Raw genomic sequence first — 20,980 nt, 5'->3', positions numbered from 1 at the left:
TTTTTTAAAAAAAAAATTTGGCAATATTGGTCAGTCTAGTCAGTCTTGAGTCTAGGTCTAATTCGTTATAGGTAGGCAATCTTTGTTGGGTTCCCCTTCAAATTGCCTTCTTCTTTTCAAGCCAGGTGGGTTATTTAGAAATCATGTCATGATGGGTAGGTGATAGATCCCAACCCGGCAAAGATAATATACTCCTATTGATGATCTTTTTCAGTAGAAGAATGATGATTGTGAATCATGATCTCCAAGCATTTGCAAAAAATTAGAGGAAAGTTCTTCACATGACATATTGACAAAGGTGGCCTTAGAAGATTCAGATTTTATTCCTTGTAATGGAATGCATATGTATACCTGATATCTACTGGTTGATTCAATTTTCAGGAGTAGAGTATGGGCAGTTGAAGATTGAACCACATCTCAGATTGTTTATAGTTTTTAGCAAAGTTCAAACAATGGTGTTTGGGAAAGAAATCCTTTATGATTATGAAATTATGACTTCAATTTTCTAAAGGCTCTTTTATTAAAAGGATCATTTGGAGAAGATAAATTAATGTCATCATTACATTGCTATGAAGATAAGAGGAGATGTAATTATATAAGTTTCATTATATATATATATGACAGTGCCAAAACCACCAGTGGTTTCATTTGAGTTGTGGGAACTTCTGCATGTATTGGAATTCAAGGGGATAAATTGCCTGTGGTGTTAACTGATCACCATCGCTGCTCACTATGGAGAGTGGTCTCGAGTTCGAATCTACAGATTAGAACAATGGATGGTAGTGGAAAGATGGCGTGCTTGGATGGAAGATCCAGTCATTTGGTTGTTACCCAAGATTGCAGATTCTCAATGCTCTATATGAGATAATCCTGAGAGCCAGTGGTTCAAGGTTATTAGCACCAGCAGAATTTCAGCCCGCGCCCACCACAAGATGTCGCCTTAACAAAATTAGAGCATTCTGCTTGCTTAGAGGAGAAATGTTTAATTAGTTCCACCGATTCTCATGACTGTTTTCAAGATAAGCTTTGGTCAGTATATCTGAGCAAACCTATGATGACAGAATCCGACGGGGAAACAGCTACATTATGTCCCAAAGTAGCTTGGTTAAGGAATTTAACCTACTCAGCCCCACTATATGTTGATGTCACTAAACACATTTTCAAAAAAGGACTCGATTGTGAAGAGCTCGCAAAAAATCAAGATCTTACAAAAGTATTTATCGGGAAGGTACCAATAATGTTGCGCTCTGCATATTGCACTTTATCTCCAACAAATGAAAAGGATCTACATGAACTTGGGGAGTGTCCATATGACCAAGGTGGATACTTTATAATAAATGGGAGTGAAAAGGTCCTAATTGCTCAAGAAAAAATGAGCACAAATCATGTCTATGTTTTTAAGAAATGTCAACCAAATAAATTTTCGTATGTTGTTGAGGTCAGGTCTATGGCTGAAGCACAAAACAGGCCACCTAGTAGCATGTTTGTGCGCATGTTTTCAAGAGAAAGTGCCAAAAGGGGTTTATCTGGGCAATTTATTCGAGCAACATTACCTTATATTCACTCAAACATTCCAATTATCATTGTTTTTAGAGCCCTTGGGTTTGTTGCTGATAAGGACATTCTAGAGCATATATGCTATGACTTTAGTGATGTTGCAATGATGGAGTTGTTGAGGCCATCACTGGAGGAGGCATTTGTAATTCAGAACCAGCAGGTTGCCTTAGATTACATTGGAAGCGAGGGTCAACTGTTGGTGTTACTAGAGAAAAGCGTATAAAGTATGCCAAAGACATTCTCCAAAAGGAAATGTTGCCTCATGTTGGTGTAGGAGAGCATAGCGAAACTAAGAAAGCTTATTTCTTTGGATAGCCTCCATTGAGTGGTTGTTTCGCATGGGAGTTTCAAAGTGGGGCATAGGGGAATGCAAGGATTGTCTTCCCGACACTACCAAGGCATAACAGTAGAGCATATGTGAAGAACCCGAGCCCGATAAATAGACAGATATGGCTTGAAATTGATCATCGAGTTTATGAAATAAGACTGTTGATGCCAAAGAATAACATGTGGACCATTTAGACATATGTCAAACATGCAATGTAAGTTTAGTTATCTGATGTATACAAGCATTGAAAATCTGAAGCCATAGTCACTGACCCATGGTGTTGGTGCATCTTCTCACCAAGTTTAAAGACTTCATTCTAAGCATGAAAGCTCAAAAGGCAATAAATGACAATTTCATAAAATGCCACCATTTTGGATCCATTGCCACATATGATGAACATATCATATGGTCATCAGCACTTAAAGAAAAGTGGATTTGAAGGAGGAAGTCAATTTCTTCAGTCTTCCTCTCGCAAAAGACTTTTGGGTCAAATCTTAATAGGCTGGTGCGAATTCTACACGCCAGTGGAGTAACAAGTCCGAAGTTGTATTGCCTGATCATTCACCAATGATGCTAGTAGCATAGACTTCTTTCAATTCGATGAAAGTTAGGGCAGATGTAAAAACATCCAAAGGAGTGCAGGCCAACTATTTGATGAAATGAGTTGAACACCGATCGATGGGCAAGTTCCTCGTACTTCCTCATACAAAGTTAATGGCCTCAGTTGGCATGAGCTCAACCTAGAAGAGATAAATAACACTATGATTTAATCGTCCATTAAATTCACTACAGATTACACAGTTCTCAACTCACATTGGGAATTTTGGGTTCCTAAGATGTTAATGGCAGTGAAGGGAACACAAGCTATGTGCACCACTCATAATACAGACGATTCATGTCATAGTTGCTAGATGTTAAGATATTAGCTCACCATCGAATGCAGATGAGTCAAATATAAGTCAATCACCAAATGTCTCCTAGTATGCCACCGTATCGGGTTAATCAATGCAAATAAGAAAGTGAAGATGTTTGAACATAAGTGTTACTAAGAACAGATGGAAGAGCATTCCACGCTAGTCGTATTTTGGAAATGAAGAGTCAAGGAATCCCAACAATACCAATATTTAGAAGATTGTTGAAAATTTTAGGAAATAATTTGCTTGAACCCATAAAGAACGATACTATTAGAATGTTTAAAGTATTAAAAGTTAAAAGAATGGGATTCAAAGAGAGCAAAAATAAAGTATCATTAAGAAATGATTAAAGACTTTGATTCCAAAGAATCAATTATATTGGTAATTGAAGCGTCACGGAGATGGAAAGGTGTTAAATAAAGAATCTGATGATGCAAAAGAGGGGTTCTTTTTTCGAAATACAGTCAGAGAGCTGAAGGGAAGGGGAGGGCATTTTAGTTTAGATTTTTCATTTCATTACATGTAGAGGGTCGAAAAAATGGTTGATGTATCAGACTTGATATTGTAGAGCCAATAAAGAGGATTTTATGTCAATGATTTTCTATTCCATTTAGTTAGGAATTGTCGCTTCTTTGTTTCTTTCTTTTAAAATCCGAATTACAGAAGGGGAGAAAAGATGTTTTATTCTTTTGTCATGAGGATATGAATTAACCACAGTAAGAAGTGCTTTGGGGTATTCAGAGAAAGATTCATTAGAATTCTTTAATCATCTCATTTATTTTTCTATTAAGTGTTTGCTGTAGGATAGCTAGTTGTTGGGTTATAAATTCATAAGATTTGTGGATTCTATAACTTGGTTCGTAGATTAGTAAGTATTTCTTTGCCTGGATTAAGTCATGTTTAGGTTTAATTCGATTTGTCTCTCTTGCTCTCGGGTTAAGAGCATACCCCATGTTAGGTTGTAGGAAAAAACATAATTCCTTGAACATTATTCACATAGCCAGTTGTACCTTAATTCAAAGGGAAACTAGTTATTCTCAAAAATAGTTTCCCAACAGTTGTGTAAAGTTGTTCTTCATTACAAATTGGGCAAATTAGAAAGGAGAATCAGAAGAAGAACAGTCTGTTTACCAACACAAATCAAGCTCACAATTGCCGGGATTGAATTATCATTTCAATTTATCCACCATTTGATCTCATCTAGTGATTTTCTCATTTCCTCTTCTATTTCACTCTAATTGAATCTCATGCCACCAAATCTTTGCATGACCCTTCAAGCCAACCTTTGCAAACTTGAACTTATCAGGATCTTCAGTATCTTCATATTCAAAATATTCTTCTAATTCATTGATCTAGACGATTAGTTTCTCCAAGTTAAGATTTCTCAAAAATGTGGAAACTTCAAACTTGGGTCTTTTCCCAATCTTGGGAATTGCCTTGAAATGTCTTTCTTCCTAAGGTTACTAGCTTCTTCTGTTCTTTCATGTTCAACATTTTCATTTCTTTGAACTCGTCATCAGTTTCATCTTTTGCTGCAATATTCATTCCTCTATGAATCTCCTATTGCAATGCTCACAATTATCTCTAGAAGGCTCTAAAACCCCACAGGTGTCACACCTCCAACTCTTCCACTGTGTTCCCTTTGTGTAGGCATTTTCACACTTATCGCTGAAACCCACAACCACAGTCTAGTTGCAAACTACCTCATACTCGGCAATCTATCTACATACTCAAAACTCCTTGATATCACTTGATGAAGGGTGGTCCCCCTAATACTACAAACACATAACAAAAATAGAGAACAACTTGCAAGAATAGAAAATCGGTTTTATGTTCTCTTCAAAAGCATAAGATTACAAATTTTATGAAACACAATATGTGAAGCCACATGGGTGCTTTCCTTACAATATTCTTTTAGCCAGAGCCACTAATAACCACCCAGAACTCCCTAGACAACCCTACAAACCTTCTTTATAAAGGCAAATGTGTGTCGGTAAAATGGAATCAACCGCCTTAACACATTTAAAAGGGGGGAGACCAAAATTCACCCCTTTGATAGGTTTGATTGATACAAAAGAGAAGTATTGATGCATAAACTAAAGCAAAATAAGTGAATAACTTGGATTTCTTTCTCTCTCACCTCCAGCATAAGCGGAATTAAGCAAGTAGACATGTAATATATGGCTAAAATATAAAAATATGATAAGATGATTACGTGTATTGAAATGGAAAAAGGGAAGATGATATACCTTGTGAAATATAAATCTAAAAATGGGTTATCAAATAAGTTTAAAAAGCTACTAAATACCGTAGACTAGGCTAAATACTATGAGATTGACAAAACCTAGCAATCGTTCGGCAATTTGACAAGGGTGACCTCTGTTGACACTAAATTCAAGGGTGATCGCCTTCAACCCTGTCAAACTATATGTGATGTTGATTCAAATTTTGCAATTTTGAATAAAGTCAAAAAGGGTATCCAAATTTGCAATTTGTTCATCAAACCAACATTTGAAACCTACAAAATAAAGGATTTTTGTTATTTGTTGTTTGGGGGGGTTTGCCTCAGTCAAAACCCAATTTATGAATTAACCTTGAATTGAAATAATAATAAAATGCTAGCAAGTAGTAGTCATAAATCTATGATAATACTCTTGAATTTAGAATGTAATCAAGTATGTAGATGTAATAACCTTGACTCAACTTCAAAAACCCTAGAAAGGATATCAAAGTGAAACCAAAACCTTCATGAATAAATGTGCTTGAAATTTTCCTCCAGAATGAGTGTAGATGAATGTAGATATTGAGAGGATGAAAGTAGAAGATGAAATGGTCAACCAAAAAAAGTTTGAGAAAGAAAAAGGTTTAAAGAAAGATAAAGCCAAAAGCTAATAGGACCCAAGAAATAAGAGAAATGATGATGATGATGATGATGACGATGACGACGATAACAAAAACTATAAAAGGAAAGAATAAAGAGATAAAAAATGAGGAAAAATATATATAGGCTAATGATAAAAGCAAAACAAAAAAGAAAAAATATTAAAAAGAAAAAAAAATTAATCAAGAAAGAAAATGATAGAAACATGACAATATAAAGAAAGGCAACAAAGAACGAAAGAAAAAACAACTAGAAATACAAATAAATGATAAAGAGAGAAACATTAAATTAAATTAAATTAAAGAATCTAATAATACACACAAGATCAAAAGAAGAAAGCGGAATGAACAAATAAATAAATAGATATGTATAATACACACACACACACACACACACACACACACACACACGGATATATATACTTATACGTACAAATATTATAATATGTATATATGAAACAATCCTAATTGAAAAAGATAAAAACATAAATATTTTTAGGTGATGCAAGATTGCCCTTGCATCTAAGATACTCATGTATCAATTTTGAAGAAGAAATATATATCAACAATCATAGGAATATCACTTCAAAAGTAAGGACTTGCTATGCAAGTTGAATAGTTTGTACGGCCTAAAGAAAATATCTCAGTAATGGTACTTAAAATTTTAAAAGTTTTTATGAATGGAAAAGGTTACAACATATGTCGTTATTGTCATTTTTTTAAAGAGATTAGCTAATCATAGCTATATTATCATATTATATGTTGATGGCATGTTTGTTGCTCGATTTAATATGCCATATATCAACAAGCTTAAGTAGAAATTAGGAAATTCATTTGCTATAAATGATATGAGTGCCAAAAAAATCTTTCGCATTGTTAATGATAGAAATAAGATTTTGTGCTATAACTTCTTTGTATGGGAGAATAAGTTTATGTTAATGATTAAACCATAACACTGAGATTTTGGCTTGCTTCTAAAAATTTCAATAAGCTTATAGTTTGGCTTCATTTCCTCTATCTACCCCAGCACCTTATTATGAAGTAATTGGTAAAATACTTGCTTGTTATTAACAAATACCGAGAGGTCATTATATACAAAAGAATGGAATGATGTTTCCTTAGGAAACGATCGTAAAGAATAGAAACATTTTGTTCAAGCTGAGAAAGCTACAAAAGCCACAGCTAACTAAAGCTAACTAGATATTTACAATAGATTGTCATTAAGTAATAATATATGATTATCTATTATTGTAATACCCTCCCTTAATGGTTAATCTATCTAGAACACCAAGCTATCCTCTAAATTTGACAAACTTATCAAGACCAAGAGGCTTGGTGAGAATGTCTGCAATTTGATCTATGGTAGGAACATACTGCAAATCTATTGTCTTGTCTTCAACCAGCTATCGTATGTAATGACAATGAACATCCATATGCTTGGTTCGTTCATGGAAGATTGGATTTTGTGCTAACTTGATAACATCTTTATTATCAACAAACAGAGTAGTCGGTCCTATGGGTGAAATCTGCATATCCCCAAGCATTTGACGAAGCCAAACAACTTCACATCCTATCTTGATAGTCCCTTTGTATTCGGCCTTTGTAGAGGAGAGAGAAACTACTTGCTACTTCTTACTGGTCCATGTGAGTGCGTCGGATCCAAACCTGAACACATATCCAAAAGTTGAATTTTTATCATTAACAGAGCCTGCCCAATTTGAATCTGTGAACCCACGAAGTTTAAAATTAGAACTTCGAGAGTACAAAAGTCCATAATCTAAAGTGCCCTTCACATAATGAAGCACACACTTTGCTGCCATCCAATGATCAACCTTAGGAGTTGTCATAAAGCGTGAAATATAGCTAACTACGAAGCTAATATCAGGCCTAGCAGAAGAGAGGTAGATGAGTTTGCCTACTAGTTGGTTGTATGTAGTACCATCAATGAAAGGAGAATCAGACTTAGTGGATAACTTAAGACCTTTATCCATAGGTGTAGATGCAAGCTTGCAATCCTGCATACGAAATTTGTCTAAATAGGGCCCTGGCATATTTGGACTGAGAGATGAATATACCATAAGACTATTGCCAAACCTCAACACCACAATAATGCATGAGTTGAAGGTCAATCATATCAAAAGATTGGCATAAATTTTGTTTGATTCCCTGAATCAAAGATGTCCAACTGTCAATGATGATCAAATCATCCACATAAATAACCAAAAGGATGATGTCACTATCAATAGTCTTGATGTACAAATTTGAGTCTGAAGAACTCCTCTTGAAGCCTCGTTCACTAAGGTACTTAGCAATTTTTATGTACCATGCCTTAGGGGCCTGCTTCAAGCCATAGAGAGTTTTTACCAATCTGAGAACCTAATGGTCTTTACGAGCAACCTTGAAACCAAGAGGTTGCGGCATGTAGACCTCTTCACGGAGATCACCATTCAAGAAAGCACTCTTGATGTCCATATGATAGACCTTCCAGCCAAACTATTCTACCATGGCTAGGACTAATCTGATGGTGCTCATCTTTGCAATAGAAGCAAAAGTCTCCTCATAATCAATGCCCTGACGTTGAGAGAAGCCCTTCGCAACTAAAGGAGCTTTGTATTTATCCAAAGTACCATCCGATTTGTATTTGATTTTGTAAACCCATTTGCAACCAATGGGTTTCTTCCCTAGTGCAAGATCAAAAAGGACCTAGGTGTTGTTCTTCAGGTGGACCCAATGGAAGTCGAACTCCCAAATCATGAGCCTTTATAGGCTAGTCTGATGGATCAAGAACAAGAGAAACATGCATGAAAGGTCCTCACAGCTCATCAAAGACTACATAATGACTATAGATGAGACGAGATGTCTCAACATCGATCCTGGGTAGTAGGCTTTGTGAAGACTGTTGTATCCAGCAAGCATGAGTTTCTGACTCTTGGCATTCAACTTGGTGTGTGATGCATCAAGGATCCAAACAAAAGCAAGGGAGTCAAAAACCTTCAGGTGACTGATTTTGCGCTTGTAACCTGACCAGGCCTCTTCCAGAGCTTTACCTTTGACTGCCACTATGTGTGATCAATTCAACGGATAAACTAGAGCCCAAAACTTCTTCGAAACATGTTTGTGTTCAAGCATGGATCGAGCCATCTCGGTGATTGTTCGATTTCGACGTTCAACTACACTATTATGTTGAGGCGTGTGGAGCGTGGTTAATTGGCATTTGATGCCATGTGTATCCAAGAAGCTAGAGAAAACATTTGAACAAAATTCCCCCACATTGTCTAATCTAAGAGTAATAATAGATTTCCCAGACTCTTTTTCAACTGAAGGTTTAAACTCCTGAAATACAAGAAATGCATCTTATTTCTTTTTAAGGAAATACATGCACATTTTTCTACTGAAATCATCAACAAACAACAGAAAATACCTGGACCCAAGAATAGAAGGAATGGCCATAGGGCCACAAATATTGACATGAACAAGCTGAAGTACTTGAGAAGCTCGCCATGAATCACCACTGCTGAAAGGTGTGCGATGTTGCTTCCCAACTTGGCATGCATCGCAAACTCCAAGTTGTTAAGTCTATATCTCTGGCAATCCAAGAACAAGCTCATCCCGAGCAAGCTATGAGAGATAATGCACATTTAAGTGTCCATATCACTGATGCCAAAGTGTGCTCACAAAAGACGACCGAGTAGCCATAGCTAAGTCCCAAGAATCACTAGAATCAGTAAGTCTGAAAAAGACCATGATCCTCAAGACCCACTACAACAGTAAACTGAGTCGCCCGATCAGTGATGGTGCACTGATGTGAACTGAAGGTGACATCCAAGTGTGGAGAATGTCCCAGTAGCTAACAAACTACAAGTAGATTTAGTTCCATCCCTGGAACGTAGTACACATTGAGGAAAATGAGATTCCTCCTAGCAAACTAAATCTGAATGTTGGCTTTGTTGACAATCACGTACTCTTCTCCGCTACCAAAAATAACATAGTATAAATAAGGCTGGTAGATAGTAAACCAATCTCTGTTATGAGTGAAATGATGAGAGGCACTTGAATCAATGTACCAAGTAGACAACTTCACATGATCTGCAAGTCTTTTAGCCATGAAGACGTAATAGGCAGACTTCATCTACTTAGTGTGCTCTACACTATTCGCTTTGAGTTGCGAATCTAATTGCTTAGATTGTGCAGCTAAGCATTTCGAACATTCAACCTTAATGTGTCCAAACTTGTGGCAATAGTTGCATTGAGTGTTCTTCTTTCGGGAACCATCTGATGCTAGAGCAAAAGACTTCTACTGAGATGGTTGTTGAAATTTGTCTTTATCCTTCTCAAAGGATTTAGCAACAAAGGCTTTCTCTATGGAGGTGGAGCTAGAGCTGCTACCAAACTATTGTTTCTATTGATCTTGTTGAAACAGAAGTATGCAAAGATCAGTGAACTTCAAATCAACACCAGAAGACATGATGTTGAGAGTCTCAATAAAATGCTCATAGGACTTTGGTAAACTTTAAAGGGTGATAACCACAATGTTTTCTTCCTCCATCTTGCGACCAATGGCAAGCAACTGATCACAGATTTCTTGAATCCTATTCAAGTGTGCTTGGAGTGAGATTCACTCATCCAAGAGAATAGAAAACAGTGTTCTTCAAAAAGAAAGCTCTGCTTTTGTTAGAAGTCTCATGAAGACCTTTGAGATGTCTCCAGATCTTAGTAGCTGTCTTGCTAGATGGAATCTGAGAAAGTCAATCATCAGTCACAAATAATTTAAGAAGTATCACCAACTCTCGATTATTCAGATCTCATGTATCTTGATCAAGACTAGGAGTAGTCAAACGCTTCGTAACACCTAGAACAAGTTGATCAATGTTCTGATATTAAAAAATTGTGATGATTTGTTGCTTGCAAGTGCCATAATTTTGACCATTGAATTTGGAGGTATGCTCGAGCAAAATGTTTCAGAGATGCCATAGCACGTTTTTCAATGAAAATGTAAAAATTTGTGACGACGCATTCTTTGAAGCAAAAAATGGAAGACTTAGAAAAATTGGAGAGTGATCCAAAAGAGAGATCAAAAAACCTAGAAGGAATAAGTTGTTTTCTAGATCCACTAGCTCAAAAATTGAGGCACCCAAAAAAAAATCTAACGACAACCCAATTGAGCTCTCAAAAAACTCACCAAGGATGATATGAAATCAAAATATTTTTTCGAACTCAAATTTAGGGTTTCGAGCAAAACACTAGCCAATGACCATGAATGGTCAAATTTGCATAATTAAAGTCATTTTCTAATAAAAAACATTGGGTTTTCTTCAGGGATGGATGTGTGTGGACAATTGTGGCTTAAGAGAGTTGAATAGACACCAAAGAATGGTGTAGCAGGTGTGCGTATGGAGAGACGAATGCAGAAAATCATCTACAAAAAGGCACATTTTGGCTTAAAAAATGTTATTCAAACAAAGACATGATTAATGGTGACATCTAGTCATGAGCTAAGGAGTCGTGATCAGCAAAAAATCGCATTTTGTAGCGAAATCGAGCCCTCCAACCAGCTAAAAACATGAACAGTAGCAAACGCGTTCTATAGAAGTCGCAGTTTTTAGTGCAGACTACTCTTTGAAAAAACCCTTCTTGGTTGTATAGAAATACTATTATATCACTACAATTAGCTATGAATTTCTCATAAAAATGAAAACCCAAATGAGTTATTTGAGAAAATCTCATAAATTTTGAGCAAATAATTTCAAGAGAAATCATTAATTTTTTGAAAAAAATTGAGGTATTGGCTTTGATACCATATTACGAAGTAATTGGTAAAATACTTTGTTGTTATTAACAAAGACTGAGAGGTCATTATATCCAAAAGAATGGAACGATGTTTCCTTAGAAAATGATCGTAAAAAATAGTAACATTCTATTCAAGCTAAGAAAGATTAAAAAACTGCAACTAGATAGTTACAATAGATTACCATTAAGTGATAATAGATGATTATCTATTATCGTAATACATCGGGTGAACTCCCTTCTTGAGGCTATGGATGATGCTTTGAGGAACTTTCTGATGGCTGATAATTATTATTCTGATATTTTTCATTCCATGTATGCCCATATCTTGGTTGATTAGGATGTTATTAAGTGTTTACCTCGTGAAATCCTTACAGCATCCTCAAAGGGAAGTTGGATTAAAACTCTAGATCATGAAGAGATTCTCTTTCAATATATAGAATATGTTTTAAGACTGATCACTTGACTACTCATTGTGAGCTTCATAAAAAGATTGTGCCTACTAATAATATCCGTTGTACCAATAACAATATAGATATTTGATAACATTGTTTATACATGTTTACTTGTTTATCTTTCTTTTGATAAGTCATTTCTTGCTAATAATGTATTTTTGTTTACCTATTGTCTTTTCCTCTTCACCTACTTGGCTAACTTATTCTTCCTGTATAGTTGTTTGACATCAATGACAAACTTAACTTCAAAATCATCATCAAATGCCAACACAACTTGTCACTCTACTAATTTACCAACTCTTCTTGGTACAACCCTCTGCAATTGTAGGTCAGATCTATCTTCTTCCAACACATAACTAAGATGTCTAGGGTTCCTATCCTCTGAAACTTGATTCAATTTATCCTTATTGATATCACTATCGATATCATACCAGTTAGCAAAAAATCATATTCCTCACCACCATGCACAAGCCACCAGTTGATGTAGGTCAAATCCACAACCTGCCACCCCACAAGCAACAAGTAAAAAACTTCACACGCTCAGGAATGCAGATCAAGAAACTCAACTATACTCTTATACCACTTGTTGCAATCAAGGTCAAAGAAATTCCCAAAAGGATATGTCCAATCTAGCAACCAAATAGCAAAAAACAACACAAAGTAACTATAACACCAAAGAATAAAGAAACAGAAACTTCAATTATCATCAAGTTGGCCTGCAAATGTAGATTACATATTTAGGACACAAGCCTTTTTACATTCTAGGCACACAGGCCTAATTATTGACACAAACCAATGTTAGTTTATCAACTATCTATCATCTACCACCACTCTCTTCTCTCCAAAACAAGGACTACTACTCTACTTATATACAAGATCAACAAACATATGTCAACTTATCCAATCAACGATCTTTGAGACAAAGTATTACAGAATATAGGTAAGACCTAAATCCATAAGAACACCCCCAAATAGATACAACACATGCAAATACACAAGGGTCAACCACATATATAACAACACATAACAAGCATCAATTAGCATCACATCTCTTGAAATCCCATTACAAGTTGAATCTTGCCAACCTTCCCGTTAGAACGAAAAAGCCAAATATAGGACTAGTCGGTCACAAGATAACTTCATCTAAAAACCTCATAACAAGATGTGAAGCTAGACATAAGATCTTCATAATGCTTAAATCATGCCATAAGGATTGCATAATATAACAAGCCTACTAGATCGATCACTACCTATTACAACTCAAAACCATTCAAATGAACGAGAAATAGACAAACTGAATGGAAATATTTTTGGGTGATACAGGATTATCAAGGACCTAAGGATGCTCCAAAATCAATGACCATGTTAAATGCATTTAAATGAACAACAAACCCACCTTCAAACATTTTCATATAAATAAATATTTCATAAGAATTACCTTGTTGGAAGTTGAGAGTTTTCCACACAATTTGTCCAATAGTGGCATTAGATCCACCTTTTGTGTCTTTTAATACATTGGAAGTTAGTGATGCTTTCAAGAAAAAATGCATTGTGCCTAGTTTCATTCTAGACTTTCGTTCTGGATATATCATACACACTTGATTCTCAATCAATGCTTGTGAACCGATGCATATAATATTATGTGCCATTCACAATATACACAAGCAGGTGTCTTTTGCCATCAGAACTCAATAAACCAAAAAATGAGCAAAAAGGTGAACATGGCTATAGCCTTTGCTGATGTGAAGCTCTCTCGATTTTGAAAAACCTGTGTATAAAGACAAATGAATTGTTGAACACCATATTGAGAAACAATGAATAAAAAGTAAAATCAAGACAAATGGAGAAAAATCGAAGAAACAAGTAAAATCAATAGAAATGAAGAAGAAACGCTTTCAAAATATAATATCCATATAACCACATAAAAAGTCTTGTTGTACAAAAACTTCCGATCACATAAAAGGGTTAAAAATTATGTCAAAGCACACAAATACATGCAAGTCGTGCATGAAGTCTCCAAAACATTACCAATATATGTACACCAAAACGGGATAAATACAAAGGTACTATCCAAACCACGTTAACAATTATTGGTCATTGACTAGAGATATATGTACTCATGAACAATGTTTTGCTTCTACAATAACGATGAGCAACCATAAGTTCCATTTCTACTTAAACTGGCAAAAAAGAATTCTCATTAAATCTTAGAACTCGGTCAGAGATCAACTTAATTCCTTGCAATTCAATTAAAGACATTAAGTTTCCAGTCATGTTAATTATCACTGAAAGCTTCTGGATTCAACTGTATTTATATTTTTAAAACAAGGTTTCAGATGGTACGACATGATTCATGATTAAGACAGTGAGCTAGAGAATAAATTAGACCAACTAAAGAGTAAAGGGTTAGCTTAAGGTTAGGGGACAATCAAGAGACCAAGGGAGAGAAATAAGAGGAGTTTCAACGCATGAATATTGTTGTAAAAGTGCAACCTGCAAATTAGCCTTTTTATGTAAACATTTAATGTTTTTAAGACAATGATGCAACTACCAATTCACCAGAGATTTAATTCTATCCGAGATATAATTGGAGAACAACTACCAGTCAAAATGCCGCACTTCTCATCACACCTTTGATTCATGCAATGACCCGTTTCCTTGTTTCTTTGAAAGGAGTATGCCTCAATCACTCCAGAATTGGCAACTTGGGACTTACCTCTATGTAAGCATTCTTAGAGTGTCGAAAAAGCAATCATCGTCTAAAGTTATTTTAAATAGTATTCCCCCGGGACCAACTATGGTCCTCATTTTCCGCTGGTGATAATAACAGTGGTGCCTGATTATCGTCAATTTCTATGTGTCTTCCCTCCACAGCCGCATACTCCTGATTTTCTGCTGGTAATAATAACAATGGTGGCTGATTATTGTCAATTTCTATTTGTCTTCCCTCCATAAACCCATTTTCAGGTTCTGCAGATACAATCGCCAATGACCTTGACACTTCATTCTGAAGTCTGTTCTGCTCAATTTGTCTTGCAGGAAACTCCTCAGGCACTTGATTGGTAAACATATCTAGCCCATTCATATTTTCTCGCTGTACGTGACATGAAAATTGTCTTTCAGTCAAATGATAAAGAAAGACCCTCTTGTATTTATATTATATAGAAATGAAATGAAAACAAATAAAATAGCACGATCAAATAAAACAATTATCTGGGCTGTATAACCGTATATAGTATATACTCTCTGCAGATAACATGAACATTGTTTTTACCTGTCAAATTATAAAGAAAGGCCCACTTGCAAATACATATTAAACATATGAAACAAAACAAAAAAACTGAAAAATAGCAAAATAAAATTAATTCAAGCATACTTTAAGATGTTTAAAATACATATTAAACAAATGAAACAAAACAAAAAAAACTGAAAAATAGCAAAATAAAATTAATTCAAGCATACTTTATGATGGTGAAAATACACATAAGTGATAATTACTAGTTAATAATCCAAATCTCAATACGGTAAGCGCTAATCACTGGGAGATTCTATCCGCAAATGAGGCAAACATTATGAAACTTTGAAGATAGAAACTTAAAATGCAAATCATACACAGATACAACTAAAAATGCCTTGATATTAATGCACTCAACCATCCAAGACCATCTTCGAAACTAACTGAAAATTTCTTTGGGAAAGGCAATGCCAGAAAAATGTGCACACAGTAAAGTACATTCCTAAAACATGTTCATCCAAGGATTGACTGAATTAGACCTTTTCAAACAATTTAACTAAAATCCAAGCAACTCAAATTATTTATATGGCAAGGTCAATGTCGAGACAGGCTTCCTATGGATATGATCTATGGTAAAAATAATAGTTTTATCAAGTCTGGTAAGGGTGTTTCTTCTCATAAACATCACTTATTGTGGTAAAAAATAAGTGATGACGTAAAAATAATAATTTTTGTTAAGGTGTCTCTTCTCGTATGACCTCTCTAGGTCATAAACATCACTTATTATGTCCGTAAAAACTAAAATGCCTATGTCCTACACAAAATTCACAATTCTCATTCTTCCATCCCCATCCCCACCTCTCCTGTTTGTGATCCCACATTTCCATGTTACCCACAGGAGACATATTGGAACATATGATGTTACAATGGGGAACCATTTCTCTGGCCAATCTCTGGGATTCCAATATGGCCTGTTTCATCTAGACAAGTCTAGTAAAATAATTGGGTGTTACTAAATAATTGAAATGTGTATCTTTTTAAACCTTCGTTACTAATGCTTAACAATAATGCCATAAAGCTAGCCGTATAAGTGAACTTGAAAAATGTTATGATAGGATCCCCTTTTCAATGTTTACTTATCCTCCCTTGAGGAAATTAGAAGGGATGGTAGCAACCAAGCAGATGGACTCACTATATTCTTTGTTGTGATAATAAACGTTGCAAACATTTTTCCTCTGAAAGAGATTTTATTACATATTAACAAAAATCCTTGATCCCCAAACTTAAGAATCAGATCCATAATCCTATAGACCATTACCTGTTGAAAATATACCAAGAACCAGTTAAGGGCAGACAATGTCTACATGTTACAAGTCCCTTCAATTGAAGAGTACAATTCAAGCATGCCTTTCATTTTAGACTATAATAGAAAGCACAATTCTAACTTGAAAATTTGTGATGTAAGGTTTGGAAGCCAACCAGCATAATTATGCTGTGACAACCCAAACAAAACTGTTTTCAACTTCTCATAAACATGGGCATCAGAATTCCATACAGATTAAACATATGAAGCAATACTTGAAGTGGCAAGAGACTAGCATGTGTTGTTTTGTTTTGTCAATGACAAATATTAAAGGGTTTATAAGTGGGTATAGTTTTGGCTAGGTTTGTCATGTCCCCTTTCTAGAGTGGACATCAGAGACGATAGAGTTGGCCTATCATTAGACTCGTAGGCTAGCATTGGTGTTTAGGGACTCAGTCAGGGTACACAGTGTTCGGATCTAGAGTTTCAAATAGTAGGAGAGCAATTGAGAGCAGTTCCTTAATTGTAGGAGTTTCCTACATTTTAGGAGGTCGAGATGGATTACATTCTTGAGTCTCTACGAGATCATTCTATGGTTTCAGTTTCGGGAGATTCAGAGACATTCCTATTTTTTAGGAGTATCCCTATTTTTGAGGGATGAGACTGTCAATTATTTCAAATTATCCGGCATCAGTCGCAGGAGGTGACGAGATCAATTTCACCTTGTAGAGGTGTTTTGGCTATCAATTCCCTATTTGGAAAATATTTTAATATATTTAAATATTCTCCTAAGTTAGCATTTTAATAATTTAAATAAGGCTAAGTTATAGCCATTTTGGAGTAATATGGGCTTTTTTGGCCTCGTGTGGGTGAACATCCCTTGCCGTAATAGCTCATTGGAAAGGTCTTAAATTTTCTAAATAGTTCTCTTTTGACTCAAAGCATTTCGATGAACATATTTCTTTCTATTGGGAAAAAGGTCATTTTCTAGATACTTGACCACTTTAAAAATGAGAAATATATTATTTTATAACCCAGCACCACATGGAGACACTTTAGGGTTCGAGCTAAGTTTGGTGGGTTATAAGGAGGTAAAGACAAAGTTCGAAAGCTTTATTGACATATTACATTTTGAAGTTGGGTTTTGGGCTCTGATTGAGCTTTCAGCATTTGGGATGCCAAACCCACTTGCTTTGCCTGTTTGGGACATAGCCCCCAAAACAATGGTTTGGATTCTTAGCAGTCAGAAGTATCTCGGAGATTGTGCATTGTTTCTTCAAGGGAACACAGTATTGAGTCAGAGTTTTAGCTGGAGTTTGGACATTTTATCCACGTGTGGGCACTTTGCAGCTGTACGGCCGTGCCTGACAGCCATATTCTTTCCCACGTGCAACACTTGAAGAGTTGGAATCTGGTCGTAACTTCTTTCTAGGCTCATATTTCTCATTCACGCCTTTAGGTTGGTTTTGTCCTTGGTTGTATTCATCTGGATATGATTATAAATCTTCATCTGGTTACTTATTAGGCGTATATTTAGGAAAATTTGCTTGAAGCGACTTTGTTTTAAATATATTTGGAATACATTTTCAGAACTGGTTCATGTTATTGTACTTCTGTTATTACTTATTGAAAATCATCAAAAATACAAAACAATCAAACCCTTCTGCAACTTTTGTCTAGCTCTGCAAGAAAATTTTAATAAACAAGGAAAACAAGTTTAAAAATATAAATTTACAGCAGATCAGCAGAAGAGATCCATCAGGGATCTTTCAATGGTATCAGAGCTTACATCCTACCAGCCAGTAGGGTTTGTGAGAAATTGTCACAACAGATTTCAGCAAAAGTCTTGATAATTCATTTCAACATCTGGTTACTAGCTAAAAAAGTTTTGATAATTCATTTTGGCCTCTGGGTATTGGATAAAAAGTTTTGATAATTCGTTTCGGCATTTGGGTATTGGATAAAAAGTTTTAATAATTCATGTTGACATTTGGGTGCTGGCTAAAAAGTTTTGATAATTCATTTTGGCATCTAGATACTAGATCAAAAGTTTTGACAATTCATATTAGCATCTAGGTAGTCACTAGTTGATGGATTGAATACAAATCTATGCATCCAAGAGCTGAGATACACAGATTTTATACGCACAAGAGAGCTCAACTTGAACAAGGGTTTGGAATAGACCAGAACCTATTATGGCAGAAGAACAAGTGGGCAGCACAAGGAATCAAGATGATGAAGAGAGAGATGGTGTGGACCCTATTCACTACTCAACCTAAGACCGCTCAAGCTTTAGACAAATTACAGGCCAATACCATGGCTAGAAATAAAAATGGGTGCTCTAAAGTTTCATCTTCTTTAACAAGCACAAGTAAGATGCCTCTTGCCAAGACATTCAATGTTGCAGTTATGAGCAGCTACCATCAGTATTGTTCTCTTCCTAAGGAGATACGCAACCTCCTTTCCTTTACAGAATTTATGGGTGTACCTGAAGCAGATGATAACTAGGTATCTACAAGCTCCTTTCAGCAGCAAAAACAGAAAGAAATATTAAATGATAATAAAGAAGCCATTGGTCATAAATTGGAAGAGATTACAATCAGGGGACAAACCATTAGAGATGTTGGAAATGTGACACCAAGGTGTGAGGCCTATTCTAAAATTTGCAATAGGAGTTTAAAACATGAGGTAACATTTATTTCAAATAAAGGTAATGATGTTGATGATGGTATTCAACTTAAGAATGGGATAACAAGTTTAGTATGCAGGCAGTCTGATTTTGAATCTCATGGAAGCCAAGTTGAAAACTTCTTTGAGCCACTTCTATCTAAGCATGTGAAGAATCAAGATGGGGTGTTGTTTGATGATTGGAATGGAAGCAGAGGAGGCTCCCACAACTAAAATTTGGGGCAGCGATAGCTTACACCCTCCTTGTAATATGGTAACTCTTTCACTCGGGAATAGTCATGAAGGCCCGTATGCAAGTGGTGGCCATGAGGCTTTCTATGATAATACACTTAAAGGGGTCAAAAATATAACTAGAACACATCATAATACTTCTGAAGTTCATAACAGCAGTGACACAACTTCGCTACTTCAAGATGTGGCATCCTTTGGTCGAGAAGAGAAAAATTATTTGTATTCTATATTTGAGGGTACACATGGTGCAAGCATGGGATGTGATGATGGGAATGGTACAAGTCATCATAAGCCTGATTTTGTGTACTTTGCGGTAGATGATATAAAACATTGACAAAGGTTGAATAAATATTGGTTAAATAGAGCTATGCAAGCAAAGATACTTGCTGCCCAAGCAAGACAACGTCTCCAAAGAGTCAAAGAATGCCATGATCAGATAGAAAATGCAAGGAAACAAAGGGAATCATCCATTAGATCTTTATTTCTTCCAACAGAAGAAGAGGCCAGCGTTGATTTGAATGGAACAACTACTAATACAGAGGGTCAGGATTATTTTGACACGTGGGGAGCTGATGAGAGTGGGCATGGTGTGGTGACAGCAGTTTCATCATTGACAAAGGAGGTGGTCTCAGAGTTACAAAGTTGTAGTACTATAAATGAGGATACATGCATTAGTGAATGCATACTGGATACTCCTTACAACGATGTACATGACTCCAACACAGTATTCTACCATAGCACAGATTCAGAGGTGGTACACATGCCTGAGAACTATCATTTTCAGACTCCTCATCGCTTGATTAGACAACTCAAGGTTGATGACAAGAGGGTAGACATAGTGGTTGAGCACTTTGATGTCACTTAACAGATGTTATCTACACTCAGTTGGAGTGCTCTTATGACTGATGAGCAAGATAGTGGAGGATTTTCCATGGCAGATTTCCATGCTCTTCATAAGGCTATGGGGATATTGAAGCAGGACTTACACTATCCGTGTTGTGATAGTGTGCTCCCATCTTCAGAGGATAGAGTTATTGACTGTAGGCACCTAACTCAGCAGTTTGGTAGGATTGGTTGGTGGGACCAGCAAACGATCCAGCATTATGTCAAGCAATTTCCGACATGGGCTATCACATCTATATCACAGAGACTTCATCTACGATCATGGTTACAAGATGATGTGGGTATTAGCAGACATGATGCTTTGGACAATTATTACTTTAGTGGTGGTATCACAGTGGTTGCGGAGAGATATGGCATGATAGAGGTTTCTAGTTATCCCTTCTTATACCTAATGGATGGGTGCTGGTTTAGATGGTGTTGGAATTCGGGTGTTGTTTTGTTTGACACCTTGTCTCACAGGGATTCCAATATGTTACCACCTTCGTTGTGGGAACACTCTCATCCAGTATGGGATACTGATATTATCCTATGCAGTGCATTTAATTGGGCGATCCTTGATGTGTTGCTTCATTTCACACACCCAGGAGTGTATATCAAAGTGACACAACAAGAGTTTGTTCACTGCTTGTGCACAAGCAATCTTCGGAAGGGAGGATTGTCATGTCCCCTTTCTAGAGTGGACATCAGAGAAGATAGAGTTGG

The 20,980-nt window shown here is 36.0% G+C and overlaps 1 protein-coding gene and 1 pseudogene across 3 annotated transcripts in view; one reads left to right on the top strand and one right to left on the bottom strand.

Moving 5' to 3' along the window:
- Positions 1-772: 772 nt before the first annotated feature.
- Positions 773-1,872, top strand: LOC149577728 (DNA-directed RNA polymerase II subunit RPB2 pseudogene; annotated as a pseudogene).
- An 11,420-nt stretch (positions 1,873-13,292) lies between these two features.
- Positions 13,293-20,980, bottom strand: part of LOC149577727 (uncharacterized) — a 59,551-nt gene continuing 51,863 nt past the window's right edge. For 2 of the 3 annotated variants that reach the window (XM_089825369.1, XM_089825361.1), the window contains one exon: positions 14,394-15,012. In XM_089825369.1, coding sequence (XP_089681495.1) covers positions 14,689-15,012 — 324 coding nt within the window. In that variant the 3' untranslated portion in view covers positions 14,394-14,688. Of the gene's footprint in view, positions 13,687-14,393; positions 15,013-20,980 lie in introns of those variants that run through there. The other variant, XR_016363858.1, reaches the window with a different exon arrangement.

The sequence above is a fragment of the Cupressus sempervirens genome, chromosome 1, assembly GCF_028749045.1.
Source record: "Cupressus sempervirens isolate cs-2001-9-10 chromosome 1, ASM2874904v1, whole genome shotgun sequence".
NCBI lineage: Eukaryota > Viridiplantae > Streptophyta > Pinopsida > Cupressales > Cupressaceae > Cupressus > Cupressus sempervirens.
The sequence above is the reverse complement of the archived record's forward strand: the minus strand, read 5'-3'. Positions and strand labels throughout refer to the sequence as shown.